General features: G+C 41.5%; 1 protein-coding gene across 1 annotated transcript in view; it reads right to left on the reverse strand.

Annotated features, from left to right (window-relative positions):
* Window positions 1-368: 368 nt before the first annotated feature.
* LOC126267303 (uncharacterized) overlaps window positions 369-24,543 on the reverse strand; it is a 364,313-nt gene continuing 340,138 nt past the window's right edge. The window contains exons 6-7 of the mRNA XM_049972379.1: window positions 21,546-21,681; window positions 369-5,749 (exon numbers count right to left, since the gene is read on the reverse strand). Coding sequence (XP_049828336.1) covers window positions 5,058-5,749; window positions 21,546-21,681 — 828 coding nt within the window. The 3' untranslated portion in view covers window positions 369-5,057. The remainder of the gene's footprint in view (window positions 5,750-21,545; window positions 21,682-24,543) is intronic.

Raw genomic sequence — 24,543 nt, forward strand, 5'->3', positions numbered from 1 at the left:
AAGTTAGAAACATAATGACGTGGACATTGGATCATTATGTGTATACTGTAAGCACCTGGTAGCAAATTTTATGTTAGCTTTTACACTTCTCCCTCAGCATAGTGTGACGGACTTAATACTTTGGATGACGGATGTATATTTGCTATGAAACACATGGGACAAGAAATAATTTTAGTAAGAAACTTGTCTCTTACTGCTGATGAGTTGCTATGCATATCGTAAAACTTATAATTTAACACTAGTATTTATGGAAGTAGATAGCATACAGTAGGCTGTGGATTCGTTTCGATTGAAAAATTAAAGGAAGTATGTCTAGCACTTAAATGAGATTAAAAAAGTGCAAGATATTAAAGAGAGAAAAATGCATCTTCTTGTTTCTGTACATAGTGTATTTCAAGTTTTATTGAATATACAAAATCAGTCAGACAAAATATTGTAATATATTACAACACGCAATTCAGTCCAGTAAAACAAAAATAAGTCACTCTGCACTGTATCAGATGCATGTATTTACACATCTGTCTACCACTGTTAAATGTTGACAGTTCTAAGCTTTTCTCGGTGCTGCTTGTGGTCATGACGTCTTTTGGTAAACCTTTAAGAACTTAGAAAAAGTTTCTTCTTCTAATGTCCAAGCAAATTACTTTTTATTCTTTCTCTTAAAAATTTGTTCAGGGTTAACATTTGGAATACTTAGAAAACAACATTGTGTTACCACAATCATCTTCCCTAATACTATAATTACAATTAATATGTAGGTTCGTTTTACAAATGTACAGCTTAGGTCTCCCTCTTCGTCCCTCTAACAGTAGAAAGAAATATTTAGTGACTAGATTCAACACTATACACTCTCAAAGTTGCAACAGTATTGCGAGGATTTTGTAAAATTCGAGAACAATAGTTCTTTGTGTGAAATACACTTCACTCATTTCATAGATATAAACATATAATAAAAATCAGTGCATCATAATTACATTTTTACAACTCAGGCATAAAATTCATTATCAAAGTGTCCTGTTTTATGTATCTAAGCGTATTACATCATATGCAGCTATATATTCAAATGTCTTAATGGGAAACAAAATTATTACTCCATAAACAATAATTTTATAAGGCTGTGAAAACAGTGGTTAAAGACTCGGTTTGGAAATATTACATCTTCCCTGTGAGAATATGTGGCTCTAAGAATGTGCCATTTATTTCATAATTTTGTAATTCAAGGAGTCTAAATTGTAAACATTTTCCATAGGCTGGACTACATAGTTATTAACTGACTACAATCTCTTAATGTATATTTTGCTGTGTGACTATAACAAGTAAAAAATCTAGTCTTACAAAGATGGACAATTTTTCAGTTATCTTTAATACTTCATGTGCTTCCAAAATTCACTAACCTTCAAAATCTCATGCTTATTACTCATTTCACATCCATGATGAAACAGGACGAGCCACTGCAGTGTTACAAGAATTCAGTATTCTGGAAAATCGCAAGTAGATATTTTTATTAAAGGTTATGACTTTAAGGTACACTGGTCTTCCTCCAAATATCTTGGATATGAAAGCAGAGATACCTCATTTATGCTCCTTGCACTAAATGCTTCTGAATTCTACTAACAATGTGTTTAAAAAAGGAAAAATAAACTCTAGATCATTGCTTGAATTTTTTCACACTTACTTATGTTTAAAAAAGTCCGTCATACCCGAACCAACAAATTTGTATCAGCAATTAGGAACTTAAACAGTGAATCAGAAAGGTGACATGTATAGCATCTCAAAGCAGTAATAGATATGAATGTGTGTGGAAGAGATCACTGGTTCATCATAACATGAAAACAATCCGTAATTGCCAGCTGATGTTATCATGATTGAACTTTTTAAAATATTACCGTTCCTCCATGATTGGTACAGTTGGATACAAAAATTTAATCCAATATGTTAATTATATAATGGAATGGGAAAGGAAAATACCAAGTCGTAAAACGGGAATACTAATTTAACATGGGAGGTTACATTAGTTTTCCAATTTCGTTCATTGCTCATGATTCAATAAGTGATAAAAGCTTATGCATTTAAGTTAAACGTAAAAAATATCATGAGTATGTTTACCAGTGACATATTAACAGCACTTGTTAAACATCACTTTCAATTTGTTTTAATAGCAAACTGCAGGTTTGATACTTATGCAAGATATACGACTACTCAAATTCTTATATACCAGATATTTTTATATGCACAAACGATATCTGTCAACTGTGTGATTCAGAAAATCCTGAACAATGTAGGAAATACAACATTTCATGATTACAAAAACTCGTTCTTAAGGCCACAAAGAGGAGTGAAACATTTCAATATCGGTGTCGTCCTGGACGGATCAGAAACACTGTAAATTTGTCCGTAGTGACTCGACTGTTTCTGTGACGCATTCAGGTCTACTACAGAGTGTGTATAGTTAATCTTTACACCAAAATTATGCCAGGTAATAACAACTGGTTTTCTACATGTAACACAGAAAACAAAAATTTTTCATTTTCCAGGTTCTGCCTCTGCCAATCTGACGAAAAATGGTTCATAGAGACGAAGATCGTAAGCGATCTGCAGAGAAGTATTCGGACGTAATGTGGTAGAGAACTGCCGTTCGTACCAACTATTTGGACTTGACATACGTCATTTATGAAAACAGGTAGTGTTCCTCACAGACAGTGGGTAGGCCATCTAAGTCGTCTACATGGACGAGGGTTGACAGGAGTTTGCAGGGACTCTGACAAACCAGTGTGTACAGTGACCAGATAGTTGCAGGTGTCCAGATCAACAGTGGATAAAGCCTTGCATGAGAGTTTATGTCTTTTTACCTTTAAGGTGCAGCTATTTCAGACATCGAAGCCCAAAGAGAAACCTCAGCGCTAAGAGTTTACAACTTCCACATCCCCCTATCTGCATCCCACTCTTCCTCTTGGTGTCTATCTTCTCCTCATCCCACCTTTATCTGTCTGTCACTTCCTCTCCAAACTCTCTCCCTCTCTCTCTCTCTCTCTCTCTCTATCTCTCTCTCTCTCTCTCTCTCTCTTCATCTCCTCCTCTTCTTGTTCTTGCCCATTCTCTCCACCTGTCTGTCTGAGCATATCTTCCTCCCACTCCTTCTGACCATATTCTCCCCCCCCTTTCTCTGTCGATCTCTGTCTCCTCTGTTCCTTCTCCACCTGCCCACTACCTCTATGCTCTCCACCCTATACAGATGAATAAAGGAGGCCAATACTACTCCCACGTGTCTACCATGCAGGTTGGCCACACATTAGGGGCTTCAAAATCATTTATTTGCCACTGACTTACAGACCACCATGCAAAAGCAGTTCGATAAAGCAGGAAAATACTACTCCAACACAACATATCTGTCATGCAGGGCAGCGTACAAGTTGGAGTTAAGAAAATTGTTTCTTACTGCTGACATATAGGCTGCCTTGCAAAGCAGTTTGTTTTGACAGATTGATATTGTTTACCAATAATGTGTGTCACACAGGGTAACCTACATGCCAGAGGCTGGAAGAAAGGGTTATTGCCTGTATCCCGTCTCCTTTTGAACTAGGACACTATAGATCCTACAGTACTAATGCTCAAGAGACCTGCTTTTTCTGTGCCAAATTTGGTTGAAATCAATATAGGAATTTGAGAAGAGACTCTGGACATACACACATACAGATACACATTCCACTTCTTGTATGTAACAGGTAAGTAGGATTTCCTTGCATACTAATGATGTTTTAGGTGCTGGCAGAAGGCAGGTCATAGGGTGCTCGGCTGCTCGCTGCTGCTATGAGACATCATCTTGTTACCTGCTAACATGATGTTATGTATGAAGTGAATTAACTTAGCTGTTAATAACTCTGACAACCAACTTTGTTGTGCTTTCGTAACTTATATTCACAAAGGAAATGATTAGTAGTGGTACAGGATACCCCCCGCCAAGCATCATATGGTGGCTTGCGGAGTATCTATGTGAAAATAGATGTAAAGGGAAAGGGAAGATAGCCCTGTTGCACAGCTGATGCTGCAATCAGGTAGCTAACACACCTTCAAAGGAAATTACTGTATTTGCAAACCTATTCATCTATGTGTCCTCACACATATTGCATATGCAGGCCCTTATCTCTTTTTGTTACTGAATTTATGAAAATATGTGATGGGTGACTATTCCCTATTTATTTCTCTAGTGGTTCAAATGGCTCTGAGCACTATGGGACTTAACTTCTGAGGTCATCAGTCCCCTAGAACTTAGAACTGCTTAAACCTAACTAACTTAAGGACATCACACACACCCATGCCTGAGGCAGGAGTCGAACCTGCGACCGTAGTGGTCGCGCGGTTCCAGACTATAGAGCCTAGAACCGCTCTGCCACACCGGCCGGCTATTTCTCTAGTCAGATCTATTACAAAGTATTTACATAGTGCATATCTTCAAAGTCTCGCAGCTTATTCGCCAATACCCAAGAGGGCAGTCTACACTTCTTTACGCACAGACACGCCTTTCGACCCCTAGTCTCCCTATGAAGTTTTGTAAATGATCAGGTTCACTGAACTACGAATACATACCTACAGGACATGCATTTGCAATGTATCTTGACCTGTCACCACAAATTTCCTGGAGTGTACAAGGATGGCAGCCGAATGTGTAGTGGAGGTGGACAACACATTGACGTTTATGAGTAAGGAAAGGAAACTTGTAACATGCTGAAAAGTAGTCGTTATTATCAAGTAAACGGGTAAAGATAATTTTGGGACACCCTGTGCAACCGCAATGACCAGCATCTGTTACTGAACGTACACAACCAACGGCCTATTGTTAGCTCGTGTGCTTCTCTTTGCGGGTTTCTGATGAAGGTGAAAGTCTGGGAAGCGCTTTACTGTCAAAATAGTGGAACGCCTATTGTTTTTTCATCCACGTGCAGACAACTAGACGGTAGTGTACAGTAACAACTCACTGGGCAGTATCAAAATGAGCGGATCCCTGTAGAGCACACGCCTCTCCTGCCGCCACTGCGCTAGGGCAGCAGCAGCAGGCGGTACTACGACAGACCGAGTGGCGATCCGGAGCGGTCGACGGGCGGCCTTCGCCTCTGCGCCTGTTGCTGGTGGTGGTGTCGGTGCGGCACCGGCGAAGCGGGGGGACCGGCGTGGTGGTGCCGCAGAGTGGTGAACACCTCGGCGCCCGGGTGGTGGTAGAAGTGCGGCAGCGTCCTGTGGGGCAGCTGCGGCGACGCCCGGTGCGGGCCGTACAGCTCGGGGACGTGGGGGCTGGCGAAGGGCATCGAGTGCTGCTGCTGCTGCTGCTGCTGGTAGTAGAGCTGGTGCAGCAGAGCGTCCAACAGCATCCCCTCGTGGAACTCGCTGTCGTTGCTGCGGTGCCCGCGGGACCGCCTCACGCTGCCGCCGGGGCCTGCGGAGGTGGGTGCCGGGGGCGGCGGGCTGGGCAGGTGCGCCACGGTGCACCTGCTGTACCGCAGGTCCGGCGACGTCGGCTCGTAGAACGGCGACTCGGAGGCGGCGCTGGAGACGGCCGCCCCCAGGCCCGGAGGCGGAGGGCGCGTGCGGCCGCCTCGGCCGTCCAGCGAACCGGCGGAGGCCGCCAGCGAGTGCAGCAGCAGCGGGGGCGGCGACCGCTGCGGGCGAGGCGCTTCGGCCAGGCTGAGCTCATCCTCCGCGAACTCGTCTTCCGACGCGGGCAGCTCGCTGTCCGTCTCGCCGCGCTCACCAGACCCTGTAAACGAACGGGGCCACATTGAGACACAGGAAATACCGTGTGGTAGATGTAACGTTAGCGGCAGCTCCGGACGGTGCACTAGTCCCACCCAATCACCCCCTCCACACCAATCCATATCCTAAGCTCCGCGCATGGTTTGCCGCATGCTCCAACATCAAAGTTGTTCGTATCACAGATATGCCAGTCATAACAAGGGGGAAGATCAGTTGTTAGTAAGATATACAGTTTTTCCGGTACCATTATGAAAAGAATTAGAAATATGTTCATTGAACATGCCAGTTGGAAAATCATCAATAAGAATGAAAAATTAAAATTGTATCCACACTGTCCTTTTTACTTCATGATCTTGCATCTGCACTATATCAGAAAATCTGATATTTGTGAAGAGCAGTTAGCGCAAATTTCCGTCACCTCGCATAGCGTAAGAAATTCTGTTGGGAAATATTAATTGGTAGTATCGCCAAGGACGCTGTACATTATCTCGATTGTCTAAAGTCAATGTTGTGCATAAACAAGGCAAATTCGATGTCTTGGTTTGTTTCTGATTACCTCATGAAGACTAAAGAATATAAGAGTGGCATAATGTAGAAATTCGTAATGCAGGCAGTCAGATATTTATACAGTGTCGTTCTTCATTACTATTTGCCTGTATAATGGGTGAATTTTTACTTGTGAACTCTTATAACTGCTTGTTTATGGCAGACACGAGATTACTTTGAGCTCTTCTTCAGTGTTTGAGAGCTTTAAGAGCTGCCTATTGTTAAACATATGTACATAATTTCGTCATTGTCATTCCAACACATCTTATCGTACTTTAATGTCTGTTAGATAACAGTCTGTTAGATATCAGTTTTGACAGCAGTTTGCTACAACAGTCAAGACTAGGTACCTTGTGTATGATAACTTTATTGAGAGTGCATGTCTATGTTTCATTTTGACAGTATTACACAAACTGCTGAGAAGTACTAACAGCACAACACTGTTAGTATGAACAACGGCGGTAAAACAAAAACGACGAACAAAGACGCGACAGCGACGAGCACTACCAAAGATCATATTGATGCGCTCTTTTTGGTGTGGAGGGGGTAAATGGGCGGGGCTTGTGGAAATGTCCGTGGCTGTCGCTAACGTTTCCTGCGTGGTAGGGCTATTCACAGACGTCCAGGCATAATTTTTTCATTTTATTTGAAAAAAATTATTGTATTTAAAAAATAAATTAAAAGGCTGTAATCATCGTATCAGGCAACGGCCTTGAAGCAGTGGATTCCCTGAGATCACCGCAGTTAAGCACTGTCAGGTGAGGCCGTTACTTGGATGGGTGACCATCCATGTGCTATTGCCATTTTTTGGGGTGCACTCAGCCCTGTGATGCCAATTGACGAGCTACTCGACCGAATAGTAGCGGCTTCGGTCAAGGATACCATCATTAAGACCGGGAGAGCGGTGTGCTGACCCCACACCTGTCCTATCCGCATCCTCCCCAGGGGAAGACACGGCGGTCGGATGGTCCCGATGGGCCACTTGTGGCCTGTAGACGGAATGGTAATCACCGTATCGCAAGGAAACTTGGTAGGTATGCTAATGCGTTAATGTGGAACCGATTTACCTTGGAAAAAAATTAGTACCGATTTTGGCCACCAGGAGCAAATCTGGTCGACGTCTCCAGTGCTCACACTGAATAAACTGTTTAGGTGGCAGTTTGTAATAAAAATGAACACAATGCCTTCCTTATATATTTGACCTTTTCTGTTCCGGTCCTCTTCCAAATCCATTACGCAAGGAAACAATTATTTACTGCTTCCTTGCATTCATACCACCAGATTTTCACCTGGTGGCCGAAGCTGGAACTAATTTTTTTGCCCATAAATCGGTTCCATATTAACGTATTAGAATATCTGCTGCTATACGATAATTACAGCCACACCTCATCTCTGTGAGTATTCGCACTTTACTTATAACTACTTGGTACGAATACATCGTGTCTAATGAAAATTCGTCCCCTACTGCGACTTAAACAATTGGACTATCTGAGCATATCTCTGGGCCTGACTAAAATTTAGACGCTCTTCTATGATTTGCACACACTACAGCGTGAGGTTCTGCACAAGCTACATGGGAGTACTAGCAATGAAGAAAAATGAATGAATGAAAGCCTGTGGCTTATCCCGTCGTAAGTATATCAAGTGTGGTTCAAAAGTCGTGCGACATAGAACAACTGCGTTATTTGTGCAGATACCGAAAAACCACCAGAGTGCACAACTGTTGGACACGGTTCTGAAATGAGAACCTTGATGTTGAATTTATATCTTTTCAGTAATCCACGACAAAACTGTTGGAAATTACACTTTAAATCATGTTCTTAATGTAGAATTTTTCTGGTAGTTAACCACTCTGTGCCAGTACACGATGCAGGAAATGGTGGAAATGGTTCTCATCAATGCTGTAGGTATGAGTCTGCGGGGAGCAACGGAGGGGTATCACAGACGGCATCCGGATCAACCACGCCCACCTAGTCGCTCTTTACTCGAGCGGCTGAAGGCAACAGGCAATATCCATGACAAACGACGGTCACATACTGCAACAGATCATGCAACGTCCGTCTGTTACTTTTTTACTGGCAAAAACGTTTCAGTACATTTGCACTATCATCAGTACATACTCTTATTCGGTTTTTTTCCCGAGAGCATTATGTCTCACTAGGACCTGAATCCTTATAATTGCAGTGACTGTTAGCCTATAAGTATATCGAATGTGAGCTATTAAAGATTATTTGCGTGAATTATTTCTGATTCCGAGCGCATCCTTACAGTGTGCCACGCTCCGCACAAACACCTTAAAAGCAATATGATAAATGGGATGCTAATAACGAGCTCTGCGAACAGCAAGAACTTTTCCCCGTATGCTCATCTAGAACGGCATCCACGGACATAACGTATTGGCCATTCTCAATAAGTACGGCTACGAACATGGACGTTACAGTACGTTGCAGTATTCGAATCTGATATCAAACCGCAATGAGGGAAAATATCATAAGTAACGTTTTAAATCTCTTAACAGCTACAAATAACACAAATTGTTTTACCTATTTTATTTAATTAAGATGCGTGTCGGATACCGAAAGCTGAAGACGTACACCATACAAGCAGAGTTTAAATTTAACTCTTAACCTAAGCAGGTAATTACTATCTGTACCAATAACTGTTAACGACTGCATTTAGTGCTACCATTATAACTAACATTGTACATTTGTCCGCTGAAGTAATTGCCACCTACGCGGGGAAAATAATATGCATTTCATTTTGTCCACTGTGTGGCTTTTATTCTGTTATCGGAGTTGCGGTCATCGATGAAAATGTTGCTGTGACTCACTGTTTCAAAAGCGCTGTTTTATCAACTTCGGTTACGTTTTACTAATTTTACTTCAACATTTAACCTCTGTGTATAATATGAGAAATTTTACTGAGACTGTTTCGTGCTTTGGTACGTCCATGTATGGGTTATTGGTGTCTTTGTTTTGGGGCAACTCCTTAGCATGTCTAAGACGATTAGACAAATGTTAGTACAAAGCACTTGGAGTATGGGGCAATGCAGTTTCTACCGAGTAACGCTCTTTCATCTGAAGCAAATGAGCCTTCCCTACACTTACGTTACTAATACCTGAGAGCGAAGTTTTTACTTGCGGTTCGCAGAACGTCAAGTATTACAAGAAATCTATACCTTAACGAAGTTGTGCTCTACGTCTAGACATTGACTCACTAAAAGTATTACTCGTCCCTTTTGTGCATACAAGGGCAATTGTGCATTTCTCAAATAAACCATGTTTGCACAGGATTACTCTACTTTTAAGCAAACTACCGTGGAAATTTGCTGGAATCACAAGTTGTATTTCATCTGGACTTTCACTGTGGTTATTCAAATAAGTGATTTTGACTGCTACCTCTCCAAATAAACAACTCTAGATTCATCTACCTCGAATCTTTGAAGAATGAAGTTTGATGAGGTTTGCTTACTGGGATAGCAGGCGTCATAATGGAGTGAAATTCAAGCTCCTTGAGCCAACCTCTTAGCTATTCTAAAACCCATGAGACGCTTTTGGATTCGTAATCCTTACTGATTCCGAATCATCGCTAGAACAATGAAGACATCTGCGCAGTGGAAAATCCATCCATTCAGCAGCATATGACTTCATTAAGCTGATATTAGAGACTACTGATAAGTATCAGAAAGCAACAACGTACTAAACGTTATTAAATCACCAACGAGAGAGAAGTGGAACACAGAATAGCAAGAGACATCCAGATACAGAGGTAAAGAGCATACCAGATTGAATCCGGTACTGATTCGCAACTTTCGGCACGCAAAAAATCAATGCCTCAGACGACTTTTGAACACTATAAGGCGCCTCATATTCAACCACGGCTGTCACAAGAATTGCCTGAATAGTACTGTAATTAGGATTACATATAATACCTTCAGCTGCCGACGGGTGTTGACATGTATCAACGAGGAGAGGTGAAAAAGTGTGCCCCGACCGGGACTCGAACCGGGATCTCCTGCTTACATGGCAGACGCTCTATCCATCTGAGCCACCGAGGGCAGAGAGTATAGTGCGACTTCAGGGAATATCTCGCCCACGCCTCCCGCCAGACCCACATTCTTACCTTATATGTCCACACACTACATTCGTAGTGTCCCTATCCAACACACTCGTTAGTCGTGGAAGACATTCTTACCAAGTCCGGCAAGAGTTCATGTAATATGTGTGCATCCGCACAGAAGAGGAAGGTCATGGCCGATACTGCCAGATCCCTCACTGTTTAATATAGTGAAGAAGAAGAGGTCAGCTTTTCGGCTGCACGAACAGATACAATGCTACAAGCCACCTCCTACAATGTTTGACAATAGTTGACATATCTTAGGCGGGAATAACTTTTTGCCAGTGCTAGTTTCCCTTTGATGTCCTCCTTGCTCCGTACGTCGTTGGTTCTTTTGCTACCTAGGTAGCAGATTTGCTTAACTTCAACTACTTCGTCACCATCAATCCTGATATTAAGTTCCTCGCTATTCTCATTTCGGCTAATTCTCATTACTTTAGTCTTTATTCGATTTACTCCCAATCCATATTCTGTACTCATTAGATTGTTCATCCACTTTAGCATATCATGCAATTTTTCTCCACATTCACTCAGGATAGCAGTGCCGTTAGCGAATCGTATCATTAATATTCTTTCACTTCCAATTATAATTCCATTCTTGAACATTTCTTATATTTCCATTATCGCTTCCGCGATGCACAGACTGAAAAGTAGGGCGAAGTATTACATCCGTCTCTTACACCCTTTTTAATCCGAGTACTTCGTTCTTGGTTGTCCACACTTGGTACTCCCTTTCTTTTCTTTTACAAATTGTATATTACCCATCTCTCCCCACAGCTTACCCCTATTTTTCTCGGAATTTCGAACATTTTTCATCATTTTACATTGTCAAACACTTTTTCCAGGTCGACGAATTCTATGAGCGTGTCTTGATTTTTCTTCAGTCTTGCTTCCATTATCAACCACAACGTAGGAACTGACTCTCTGGTGCCTTACCTTTGATAAAACCAAACTGATCGTCATCCAATACATCCTCAATTTTTTTACATTCTCCTGTATATTATTGTTGTCAACAACTTGGATGCGTGAGCTGTGAAGTTGATTGAGCGATAATTCTCGTACTTGTCGGCTCTTGCAGTCTTCGACACTGTGTGCATGATATTTTTCCGAAAGTCAGATGATATGTCGCCAGACTCGTACTTTCTACACGCCAGTATGAATACTCTTCTTTTTTTTCTGACACTTCCCGCAGTGATTTTAGAAATTGCGATGGAATGTTATCTGCCCATTCTGCCTTATTTGATCCTAAGTCCTCCAAAGCTCTCCAAAATATGTTTCAAATACTAGATCCCCTATCTTTTCCAAATCGGCCCCTGGTTCTCCTTTTATCAGATCAAACAAATCTTCACCTCCATAGAGGCTTTAAATGTATTCGTTCCACCTATCCGCTCTCTCCTCTGCATTTAACTGTGGAATTCCCGTTACATTCTTAACGTCACAACTCTTGCATTTAATTTCAGTGAAAGTTACTTTGTCTTTCCTGTAAGCTGAGTTAGTTCTTCCGACAATCATTTCCATTTCTTCACATTTTTCATGCAGCCATTTTGTCTTAGCTTCCCTGCACTTCCTATTTATTTCATTCCTCAAAGACTTGTATTTCTATATACCTAAATGTTCCTGAACATATTTGTACTTCCTTGTTTCATAGAGTAACTGAAGTATTTGTCTGTTACCCATGGTTTCTTCAAAGATGCCTTCTTTGTACCTATGTTTTTCCTCCCGACTTCTGTCATGGCCATTTTTAAGTAAGTCCATTCCTCTTCAACTGTACTGCCTACTGAGCTATTCTTTATTGCTGTTTCTGCAGCCTTGGAGAACTTCCTTAGTACTTCCGTATCCCACTTCTTTGCTTACTGATTCTTCCTGACTAATCTCTTAAACTTCAGCCCACTCTTATGACTACTAAATTGTGATCTGAGACAATTTCTGCCCCTGGGTACGTCTTAAAACCCAGCATCTGATCTCGGAATCCCTGTCTGATCATCATGTAATCTAACATATCTTCCCATATCTCCCGGCCTTTTCCAGGTATACCTCCTCCTTTTGTGATTCCTGACCACAGTACTCGCTATTACTAACTGAAATGTATTACAGAACTCAATAAGTCTTTCTCCTCTCTCATTCCTCGTCCGAAGCCCACATTATCCTGTACCCTTTTCTTCTACTCCTTCCCCTTCCATTCCAGTCTCCCATGACTATTAGATTTTCATCTCATTTTACGTACTATATTACCCTTTCAGTATCCTCATATACTTTCTCTATCTCTTCATCTTCAGCTTGTGACATCGGAATGTTACCTGAACTATGGTGGTTGGTGTCAGTTTGCTGTCGGTTCTGACAAGAACATCCCTGTCACTGAACTGTTCACAGTAACAAACACTCTGCCCTACCTTGCTATTCATGACGTACCATATTCCCGTTATACCACACTCTGCTGCTGCTGATATTACCCTACACTCATTTGACCAGAAATCCTTGTCTTCTTTCCATTTAACTTCATAACCACTACTATATCTTAGATTGACCCTTTGCATTTCTCTTTTCAGATTTTCTAGCTCCCTTACCACGTTCAAGTTTCTGACATTCTACGCGCGTCTCGTGGAAGGTTATCCTTTCGCTGGTTATTGAATCTTTTTCTCATGGTCACCTCCCCTTTGGCCAGTCTCCTACCGGAGATCCGAATCGGGAACCGTTCCGAAATCTTTTACTAACGGAGAAATCATCATGACACCTTTTCATTTACAGTCCACATGTCCTGTGGGTGCCCACTGTTCGTCTTTAATGCAATGGTTTCCATTTCCTTCCACTTCCTCATGCTGTTGAACGTTGCTGATTCTTCCATCTGTGTGGGCAGTTTCCCACCACTGGAACAGGAGAGTCCCCTGATCCTCTGTCCGCTCCTCCGCTCTCTTTGACAAGGCCGTTGGCAGAATGAGGGTGACTCTATAGCCGTTCATAAATGCGAAGGTGTTGCCGATGCCTGATTTTGTACGGGGACTGACCTCTCAATTGTATCCCGTAAGTGTTGGATGGAATACATGTCGGGCTATCTGGGCAACTAGTTAATCCCCACGAACTGTCCAACATGTGCTTCAAAACCAATCGCGAACAGTAGTCACCCTGTGTCATGGCACCTTCTCATCCATTAAAATTCCATAATTTTGTGGGAACTGAAGTCCATGAATGGCTACAAACTGTCTCCAAGTACACCTCCATAATAATTTTCAGTCAATGATCGGTTCTCTTGGACCAGAGGATGCAGTCCATTCCACGCAAACATTGCCCACACTGTTATGGAGCTACCACTAGCTTATTGAAAACTTTCATCCATGGGTACTGCCATCCCGCTGATACCCGAACCTTACCATCAGCTCTTACCAAATGAAACAGAGAATCATCAGACCAGGCCACTTTTCTCCAGTCGTCTAAGATCCAACTGACATGGTCACGAGCCCAGGGGAGGCGCTGTAGGCGATGTTGTGCTGTTAGCAAAGGCACTCGCGTCTAGCGTCTGCTACCGAAGTCCATTGATGACAAATTTCGTCGCCTGTCCCAACGGATACATTAGTAGTACGTCCCACATGGATTTATGCGGCTATTTCACTCAGTGTTGCTTGTTTGATAGTACTGGCAACTCTACGCAAACACCGCTGCTCTCGGTCGTTAAGTGAAGGCCGTTGTCCGTGGTGAGAGGTAAAGCCTAAAATTCGGTATTCTCGGCACACTCTTGACACTGTGCATCTAGGAATATTGAATTCCCTACTATTTCCGAAATCGTATGTGCCATGCTTCTTGCTCCAACTATGATTCCGTATTAGAAGTCTGTTAATTCCCATCGTGCGGCTGTAATCACATCGGAAACTTTTCACATAAATCACGTGAGTACAAATGACAGCTACGCCAATGCACTACCGTTTTATACCTTATGTACGCGATACTCCTGTCACCTGTGCGTGTGCGTATCGCTAATCCATGACTTTTGTCCACTCAACGTATGTTTATTATGGTGTGTAATGCATTCAGTCGGACGAGTCCTGCACAGATGCCAAAATATGTAACTATAAAATCTTTGATTTTTAAGACAAATTCGGAGTACTTCATATAATTGCCCTATCTGTGTGGTCGAGAATAAAAGAAGTGAATTTTCAAAGTTTTAGGAATTTTATTCTCTTGAAAAATATTTGTTTTTTGGGAGAGAGAAGCCTATAGTGTACCCATATGATGTCTTTGCTGCTTAGGCGTCTAGAAAAAGGGGAGCGATGTAGAAGTGTGAAATGTGGATTCCGCCTCAGGGAAAAGTATACCAACCTGCACCAAAGTGCGTCTAGAAATTATGTAGTTCCTAGGAGAACTATTTCACCGTCGACGCTTAATTTAACGTTTACCTTTTTCACAGTGCATTACATATTCTCGATTTTTCGATTATCAAATAGTGACAGTGACACGCCCGACCGGTAATTGTGAGAAATACCGGCAGAGATGGTGTCGCAGGTAACTGAGTGAACGGGTCCGGCTGAGGTGCGCAGTCCTGCCTGGTCCGTGGATGTGCCTGTCGCTGATAACGAAGGCGACCATTTGAAACGTCCTGACGAGAACACGCACCAGCGGACAGCGCAGTGATGGCGACAAGGTGCGCACACACACACACACACACACACACACACACACACACACACACACACACACACACATCTGACCCGGCTATCTTTAAAGCGACTGCTCCAAAAATAGGGCCATAGGTCATGGCGGGGAATTATATCTCCTGCGCACTGCATTCTCAAAGGACCACTCTTCAGCTCTTCCACTGTCAGCAAGGAAATGATACGTGGAACCACGCCCCTTGCCTTCCACAGCTACCGAAATAATCGTCGACTTGTTACGTATCGTAATGGAATTACAAAGTCAGGTAGAATGTCAGCGATGAACTCAGGGAGACAGCTGCTCTTGCAGACGGTGATAATATTTTCTGACAGTTTTCACCCCTTTCTTAAGTGTTCTGCCAGCTGTGAATATTACCGAATCGCCAGTTTAGTTGGTCAGGGTTGCAAATTGCAAACTGAAGGATAGAATGACTGATGGAGGCTGACCTCCGGGAACAAATGTTGTGTTCCAGTGATAGTACGAACCTGCGAAGCAATAATGACTCAGCGATATAAGAAAGAGCAAACCACTATAAAAGTACCTGTGGATACAGAAAAAGTTTTTAACGATAATGAATGGAATACAGTCTTTGACATTATGAAGTTATCAATGATAAAATACAGGAAACGTAAAGATATCTGCACTGCGCAGAAGTTAGACTGCATTTCTTAGGGCTGAAGGATACGAAACGGAGATACTAGATGAGAATAGTGTGAGGCGGTCTTGTGGCATATTTCTCTTGTCACTGATCCTGCATGCAGAGCAAGTACTAAAGGAAATCAGTGACAAATTTAGAAAGTGCTTTAAAATTCAGGAAGAATAAATGAAAAGTTTGTGCTTTGCCGATAGTACTGTAACTTAGGGGAGAGACGGTAAATGACTTGCAAGAGCAATTAAACGGAATGGATAATAGCCTAAAAAGAGGATGTAAGATGAACATCAACAAAAGTAAATGAAGTGTAATGAAGTGTCGCTGAATTAAATTAGCGAATACCGTGTGGATTAGATTAGGAAATGAGACACTGTAATTGCTAGATGTGTTTTAGCATCTGAGCGGCAAAATTAGTGATGATGCCAGATGACCAGCACCAATAAGACAAGCCTTTCTGAAAAACAGAAATACATTAATATACGTTTATGTGTTATAAAGTGTTTGTTTGGAGTGAAATGTGGACGATAACCGATGCAAACAAAATGACAACACCAGCTTTCGAAGAGATTGAAGAAATGTATCAGGAGATAAAAAAATACTCAGATAATGAATGAAGAATAAAATTTAATAATCATGAGGAACTGGAATTCGATAGTAGGGAAAGGAAGCTAAGGAAAAGTAGCAGGGGAGTATGGAATGGGGGTAAGGAATGAAAGAGGGAGACACCTGCTGGAATTTTGCACAGAGCATAAATTAATAATAGCTGACACTGGGTTTAAGAATCATACGTGGAAGATGGATTATATAATCGTAAGACAGAGATTTAGGAACCAGGTTTTAAGTTGTAAGACATTTCCAGGGGCAGATGTGGACTCTGACCACAATTTATCGGTTATGAAATGTAGGTTAAAAGTGAAGAAACTGCAAAACGGCGGGAATACAGTAGAAGAAGAATGAATTAGTTTGGGAGACGAAATAGTACAGGGAGCAGAAGATCACGTAGGTAAAAAGGCGAGGGCTAGTAGAAATTCTTGGGTAGCTGTAAAGATATCGAATTTAATTGATGAAAGGAGAAAATATAAAAGTGCAGTACATGAATCACGCAAAAAGGAATACAATCGCTTCAAAAATGAGATCAATAGGAAGGGCAAAATGGCTAAGCACGGATGGCTAGAGGACAAAAGTAAGGATGTAGAGGCATATGTCACTAGGGGTAAGATAGATATTGCCTACAAGGAAAATTAAAGATATCTTTGGAGAAAAACGAGCCACTTGTATGAATATCAAGAGCTCAAAAGGAAAACCAGTACTAAGCAAAGAAGGGAAAGCAGCACGGTGGACGGAGTATATAGAGGGTCTGTACAAGGGTTACGTACTTGAGGGCGATATTTTGGAGAGGGAAGAGGACGTAGATGACAATGAAATGGATTATCTGCAAGGTCTTTCGATATTACGTGACGAGTTTGACAGAGAATTGAAAGACATGAGTCGAAACAAGGCCCCGGGAGTAGACAACATTCTATTACACAGCCTTGTGAGAGCCCGAACTGACAAAACTCTACCATCTGGTGAGCAAGATGTATGAGACAGGGAAAATACCCTCAGGCTTCAAGGGGAATATAATAATTCCTATCCCAAAGGAAGCAGGTGTAGACAGGTGTGAAAATTACCGAACTATCAGGTTAAAAAGTCACGGCTGCAGAACACTAACACGAATTCTTCACAGACGAATGGAGAAACTGGCTGAAGCCGACCTCGGGGAAGATCAGTTTGGATTCTGTAGAAACACTGGAACACGTGAAGCAATACTGACCCTATGACCTATCTCATAAAATAGATTAAGGGAAGGCAAATCCACGTTTCTAGCATTTGTGGACTTAGAGAAGGTTTTTGATAATGTTGACTGGAATACTCTCTTTCAAATTCTGAAGATGGCAAGGGTAACATACAGGGAGTGATAGGCTATTTATAATTTGTACCGAAACCAGATGGCAGTTACAAGAATCGAGGGGCATGAAAGGGAAGCAGTCGTTCGGAAGGGAGTGAGACAGGGTTGTAGCGTATCCCCGATGTTATTCAATCTATATATTGAGCAAACAGTAAAGGAAAGAAAAAAAATTCGAGTAGGAATTAAAATCCGTAGAGTAAAAATAAAAACTTTGAGGTTTGCCGATGAAATTGTAATTCTGTCAGAGACAGCAAAGGACCTGTAAAAGTCGAACGGAACGGACAGTGTCTTGAAAGGAAGATATATGATGAACATCAACAAAAACAAGACGAGGATAATGGAATGGAGTCCAATTAAATGAGGTGATGATGAGGGAATTTGATTAGGAAATGAGACACTTAAACTAGTAGAAGAGTTTTGCTACTTGGGGAGCAAAATACCTGTTGACGGTCGAAGTACAGTGGACATAAAACGCACATCTGCTATGGCAAGAGAAGCGTTTCTGAATAAGAGAAATTTATGAAGTGTCAGGAAGTCTTTTCTAAGTATTTGTATGGAGTGTAGCCATGTATGGAAGTGAGACATGGACGATAAATAGTTTAGGCAAGAAGAGAATAGAAGCTTTCGAACCGTGGCGCTACAGAAAAATGCTGAAGGTTAGATGCGTAGACCACGTAACTAATGAGGAGGTGTTGAATAGAACTGGGGAGAAGAGGAATTTGTGGCACAACTTGACTAGAAGAAAGGATCTGTTGGTAGAACACTGTCTGAGGCATCAAGGGATCATCAATGTAGTGTTGCTAGGAAGCGTGGAGGGTAAAAATTGTAGAGGGACACCGATAGATGAGTACAGTAGGTTGCAGTATGTACTTGGAGATGAAGAAGCTTGCACAGGATAGAGTATCATGGAGAGCTGCATCAAACCAGTCTGTGGGCTGAAGACCACAACAGCAACAGTTTACGAGGTATTTTGAACAGTAATGCTGCTGAAAAGATTACTCTTGCATATGCTGTTATTTACATATATATGACGATACTAGTGCTGATTTTGCATTTAACATTTGACCATGCCACTATGACTGCAGTATATTAGAACATTGTTTTGACAAAACAGATTTGAAGATGGTCATTATAGACCGAAACCGGTAATCTGTTAACAAAAATTTGTGACCATAGACGTAAAGTAAAGGAAATTTTTCGTAGAGATCATCACTAAGCCATTCTTCGAGTTAGAGACTTAAACGCCGGCCGCGGTGGTCTCGCGGTTTTAGGCGCGCAATCCTGAACCGTGCGGCCCCTACGGTCGCAGGTTCGAATCCTGCCTTGGGCATGGATGTGTGTGATGTCCTTAGGTTAGTTAGGTTTAAGTAGTTCTAAGTTCTAGGGGACTGATGACCACAGCTGTTAAGTCCCATAGTGCTCAGAGCCATTTGAACCATTTTTTAGAGACTTCAACAACAACGTCTGAAACTTATCTTACAGAACAAATAATATCCTTTGAGACTAAGATTAAAGATTCTGTGATGATATAATGCTGTAAGGTTGAGGGCAAAAGCTAAGCAAATCCATACGTTAATTCAATGGCAACACGTACCGTTTCAGCGTCCCACGATCGCATTTTTGCAGTCGAGGATTTAAAGAACGCAAGCTGTTGTGATTCTGATGCAGCCAGAGAATTCCTATGATAGAAGAAGTATTAGGATTTAATGTACCATCAAAAGGTATTTGGTAGGTTTTTGGTAACGATCACTGGATGCTCACTAGTAATCTGGATTATCTCCAAGGTCTTTCAGGAAGCGAGATCATGTGGTGCTTTTGTTCGGGAATTTAAGTTCGTTGGATTCCTTGTGTCTCTTAGGGAATATATGAGGCTTGCTCATTTGTCTAACAAACGTTACAGAATCTCTGCCTGCTATTGATGTCAGATGATCTCTGTAGTGGTAAATAACTGCATTGTTTTAACTGAAATTTTTGTGTTGTTTTACTTTGCCTCCAAATTTAGTGCTGTATTTAGCCACCTGAACACCTCTTTATATTGTGTACTTAATTGTGCGGAGACCCTCTGAGGAGCTTGTAACCACTAGAGGATACGACTCCTAGGGGAGAACTGCTCCCACATCGCCATGATGTCACGCGCGCAACACAGCAACCATCCTCAATTCAATTGGTCGTGGTGTCAGTGGTCAGTATAGCAATAGCCTTAGAGTTCTGGTGTTGTTAGCGCTGTACATTAAAACTGTAGAACGTTTGAGTTATCCCTGAAGGGTGATTAGAACAGGTAACAATGGTAGTAATTTGATTTGGCGCTGAATTATTATTTTTGTTTATTATCGCAGGTGGCGCAATTAATTGGAATTGACCAACGACTCCATGATGAAATGACAGTTGAATAGTTAATAGCTGCAGTGATTTGTCATCGATATTTAGCGACTCGTCGCTTTTATTACTGCGTCACCTGTAGATAATTAATAAACGTTCGATGCTGTGCTCGCAGGTGTGGTATACGGAGGATGAAAGCAGCTACAAGTTGCGTATGTGCTGCAGAATTTCTACGACTTCTCCCTTATTGTTTAACTTAAGTCTTTCACACATACTCCGTGAATAAATCAGAAACAGCTCGCGAATTTCTCGAGAAAAGAAATGTTGTCGCTCACTTCCGTTTGTCTCAAATAAACCATTATCTTACATATGAATTAACAATTGTAAGAAAAAGCTATGTAGGTATTTTCTTTCATTTGACGTTGTTTCGACAACAGTAACTTTTATTACTGTTAACTGAAATCAGAACAGAAATTTACATTGTGGAGATGTGTGGAGATCTTCATCGAGGAATGATTTTAACACCTTTGTTACCCTATGGTATGTGACAATGTTGTATTAGGTATGTACTTAAGTGATCTCTTTTGCGTAAAATCTTTCTATCGGTGAAAGACAGAAACAAATTTAGTGCAAGATATTCTTTATTACGCATTTAGCGTCTTGTTGCACGGAAGAAATTTCACTTTCTGTGTCAGTGCTTCTCTTTATACCTTCACGTCACTTCCACTGTAACGTCACTTTGATGATGACCATACGTCACAGGTCCATACGTCAGCTAGTTACATGTTAATTATTGTTTATCTTGCGCAAGTATCACTGATCAAAACGAGTTGCAGCTTACCACGTCAGTGGCTAACAATGGGTACGTGTACTGCACTGTGTATCAGGCCTTACGTGTTTAAGGATGCTCTCACTCAAAAAGTACTCAAAAAATTATTTTGAGCAGGGCTTTAGTTCTAAGTCATTACGATTGAGTTTTAAATAACGCAGAAAGTGAAAAAGGAGGGAACATACCAGAGAGAGCCTCTCCGTAGACCAATCAGAATTTCTGATGTATGGGCCTTTCTTTCATGTACCACATGTGTCTCAAGAGCGTAGTGCATATTTTTCATATTTTTCTAAGGGTACTTTTATGAAAGGTTATTGTAATTTGCTCTGATGGCATGAAATTACTGGGAGGAGTATTCAAGCTATTCAGCCGCTTCCTCTGGGAAAGGCAGTATGTTCTTGGCAAGCAGGAAGACGCACAACCAGCTTTAAGAGTGTATCTCGTAATGATGGACAGAACGCGTCGGCACCGCTCCTGATATCTTTCCATAAAAACGTATCAACAAAAAGTAACTTTAACTCACCCACAAATAGTAACTGAAAGGTGTATTGTCACATTTCATCCTTTACAGGACAAATTTTAATGAAGAGGGAACTTTCCATGGCTTAGAGGCTAAAACTATTTCCCGTGTATGTAACACTTTACCAACCAAATCTCATACTTAGCAAGAACTTATTTCTTTATTTTGGCACAAAATTAGTGACAGGTAAGTGTCTACATTAGTTTTCAAATTTACTATCGTTTCTTACCATGTGATATTTCTTCGTAGACTGGGTTGTAAAGATCTTCTGATATGTAAGGATGCGACCCTATGTAGAGCGATGGATCACGTAGAACAGGAAATCCATTCGGATAGCCAGCTCCGTTGGATTTCAGGTCAGTCATCTGAAAAGAGTAACAAAAATATACTTTCAGTGTAAAATGTTTCAGAGGATACTTTTCTCTCTCGTAACGTCACAATAATCATAACTTTTCTACATGAGCGATAAAAAGCAGAACATTCGTTAAAGACGATAATTCTCTGATTTTATCAACGCACGTCTGTTACGTCCCGTTCGACCTGTATTTTCTTCGAACTTTCGTGAGACTTTCGACATTTCCCCACACGTGGTGAAACAAATGGCAGTCTCATTAGGAATGTTTTATTGCGTTTCTCCGTGTCAGCTTGGGGCTAAATAAACACCAAGTGGCGGACGTTTATCGCTTTTTTCGGAGCATTATCGCTGCTGGACACGCGAACGTGCTGTGTGTTACGGAACAAAACCAGGAACTGGAGAATTTCCATAAGAAGTATGCCGCAATGGAACAGTCACAGCAAACGCACATAATGGACCTCTGAAGTAAACTATCCAATTTCTTGTTACGACTCACGTGTCTCGTTTGCATGTACAGCACAATTAAGCACCACTCTATCTTTTTCTTCATTATTTGCTATCAATGTCTTAAAGCAACGTCTCTTTCGGCCAGTACGTAGTTACTTTATGCAAGAAGAGTTTCTATGGTGACACGTGCTTTTCCCAGCAACTTTTATAAGAGTCATAAATAATATGAAATGCTCAGTGATAACTTACTGTTAATATTTGTGACAAATTAATATTTTGTGTATCAATTATATAAATTTAAACTACATATTTCTGAGAAAAGAGACCTCTCTCGAGCCGTTCAAGTTAAATCGAAACCTATTCCTCAAAAGATAACGATGTGAGATGTCAGTTAGCGGTGCTCACTGGTCATCTTCTCGTTTGGTTAGACAAAGAAGCCAGACTCTGGATAGTAAATATGTTTCTCTATGGAAGCTGAAGAGTCATTGGATGGTCATACGCACGTACGTAGGCACACGCACACACACTCACACACACGCACACACACACACACACACACACACACACACACACACGCACGCACGCACGCACGCACGCACACACACACACACACACACACACACACACACACACACACACTACCGCGCGCGCAACTGGTAATACTATGCAGCATTCTAGTTCCAAAATTTTGTTTTCTCAACAAAGTCAACATAGAGGAAGAGCTGTGTGGGCCTGTGAAACATAGATCTATTCGTAGCTCGCTTCCATTGAAAAACAGGCGATCCACCTCTAGGTTTACGACGCGTAATCTCCCTTCTGTACCCGAGGTCGCAAAAGCGGACATCTTAAGCAGCTCTCCTGTCAGAAGTACCCAGTCAGATTGTTGTTGGTGGAAGAGATTTTCATCGTTACCGTCTCACCGGCGAGGAGAGGATATATGTTGGCGTACAGTTCGTGATCTCCACGCTTTGTGCCAATTCACTTGACTACATCTAAAACGTTTCTGGAACGTCTCGTGGAACAAAGAGCATGTGACGCTGTTGAGGCTGATTGCTCGTTAGACAGGAAGTTAAACCTCCTTTCTGCCATTTGTGAGATTCTATTCCATTAGGTTAGGTCTACTTTCTGTTATAATAGATCCATAGCGAGGAGATCCTCTAGAATGTATAACATGTAAAAAACAAAAATACATAACAAATATTTCACTACACGAAAATCGTATAATAACAAATGCTTTTACAAAGCTATTGAGTCTATATGAGGTACTTCAGGCGCACTGATGATATCTATACTGTAGCTGGAATCTACATCAGCTATAAAGTACATACTGAGTCGCTTCTGATTGCTTACTTCTTTCGCGTTTGGACAAAACACTTTGGATTCCTTAATTACGAAAGAACCTATCATACGAGTACTAATAATTTGCTATATTTAGATTCACTTAGAGCCGACATAATGCACTCACAAGTACACAGTACACTCTCCCGATCACGACTGACAGTTGCAACAAATTGAGTACATTACACAGATGCCGTTCATGGTCAAACACAACAGCGCAATCTGCAAGTGTGGCTGGATGACCAAAGTTGTGTTCACAGGACAGCACTCACACGCTGGTGGCCTAACGAACACTAAGGTTTTTTATCTGATCCTGCTGTCCGTCTGACTTATCCCATCATAAACACAGGATGATCTCTGGGAAAATTTTGAACAGCGGGTGGCATCTAGCAGTTTACATCCTAACAATTCGGTAGTTCCTCTGAGTGCAAATCAGGAACTGCGAAAATTCAAGACACCTTTTTAATTTTTTTGTCGGTTTGTGAAAAGTGTTTTATTACGTAAAAACGGTGAAATTTTCTCCAAATTATGAGAAAAATAATAGTAAGCTGCAGGGTAAGGCGGATAATATACAATATACACAACTACTAAGTGGGAAATAATGGGAGACCAAGCACGAAATGGTCCGATTAAGAAGGGTCTGATATAGAGAAGCAATCATTCGCTCCTATTGTTGGATCTATACACTGAAGAAGGTATGACGCAAATAAAAGATAGGTTCAAGAACGAGATTAAAATTCTGATTGAAAAGATTTCAATGATAAGATTCGCTGATATTATGTTATCCTCGGTAAACTCAATAAAAATTGCAGAATTTGCTGAGCTGTTGTGGTTTCCAGTCCAGGGACTGGTTTGATGCAGCTCTTCAAGCTACTCTATCCTGTGCAAGCCTCCTCATTTCCGAATAACTGCTGCAACCTATTTTCTTCTGAAACTGCTTAGTGCATTAATCTCTTTGTCTCCCTCTACGACTTTTACCATCCACGCTTCCCTCCAGTACCGAATTGGTAATACCTTGATGCCTCGTAACTTGCCTTACCATCTGATCCCTTCTTCTAGTCAAGTTGTGTCATCAAATCCTCTTCTC

The sequence above is a fragment of the Schistocerca gregaria genome, chromosome 4, assembly GCF_023897955.1.
Source record: "Schistocerca gregaria isolate iqSchGreg1 chromosome 4, iqSchGreg1.2, whole genome shotgun sequence".
NCBI lineage: Eukaryota > Metazoa > Arthropoda > Insecta > Orthoptera > Acrididae > Schistocerca > Schistocerca gregaria.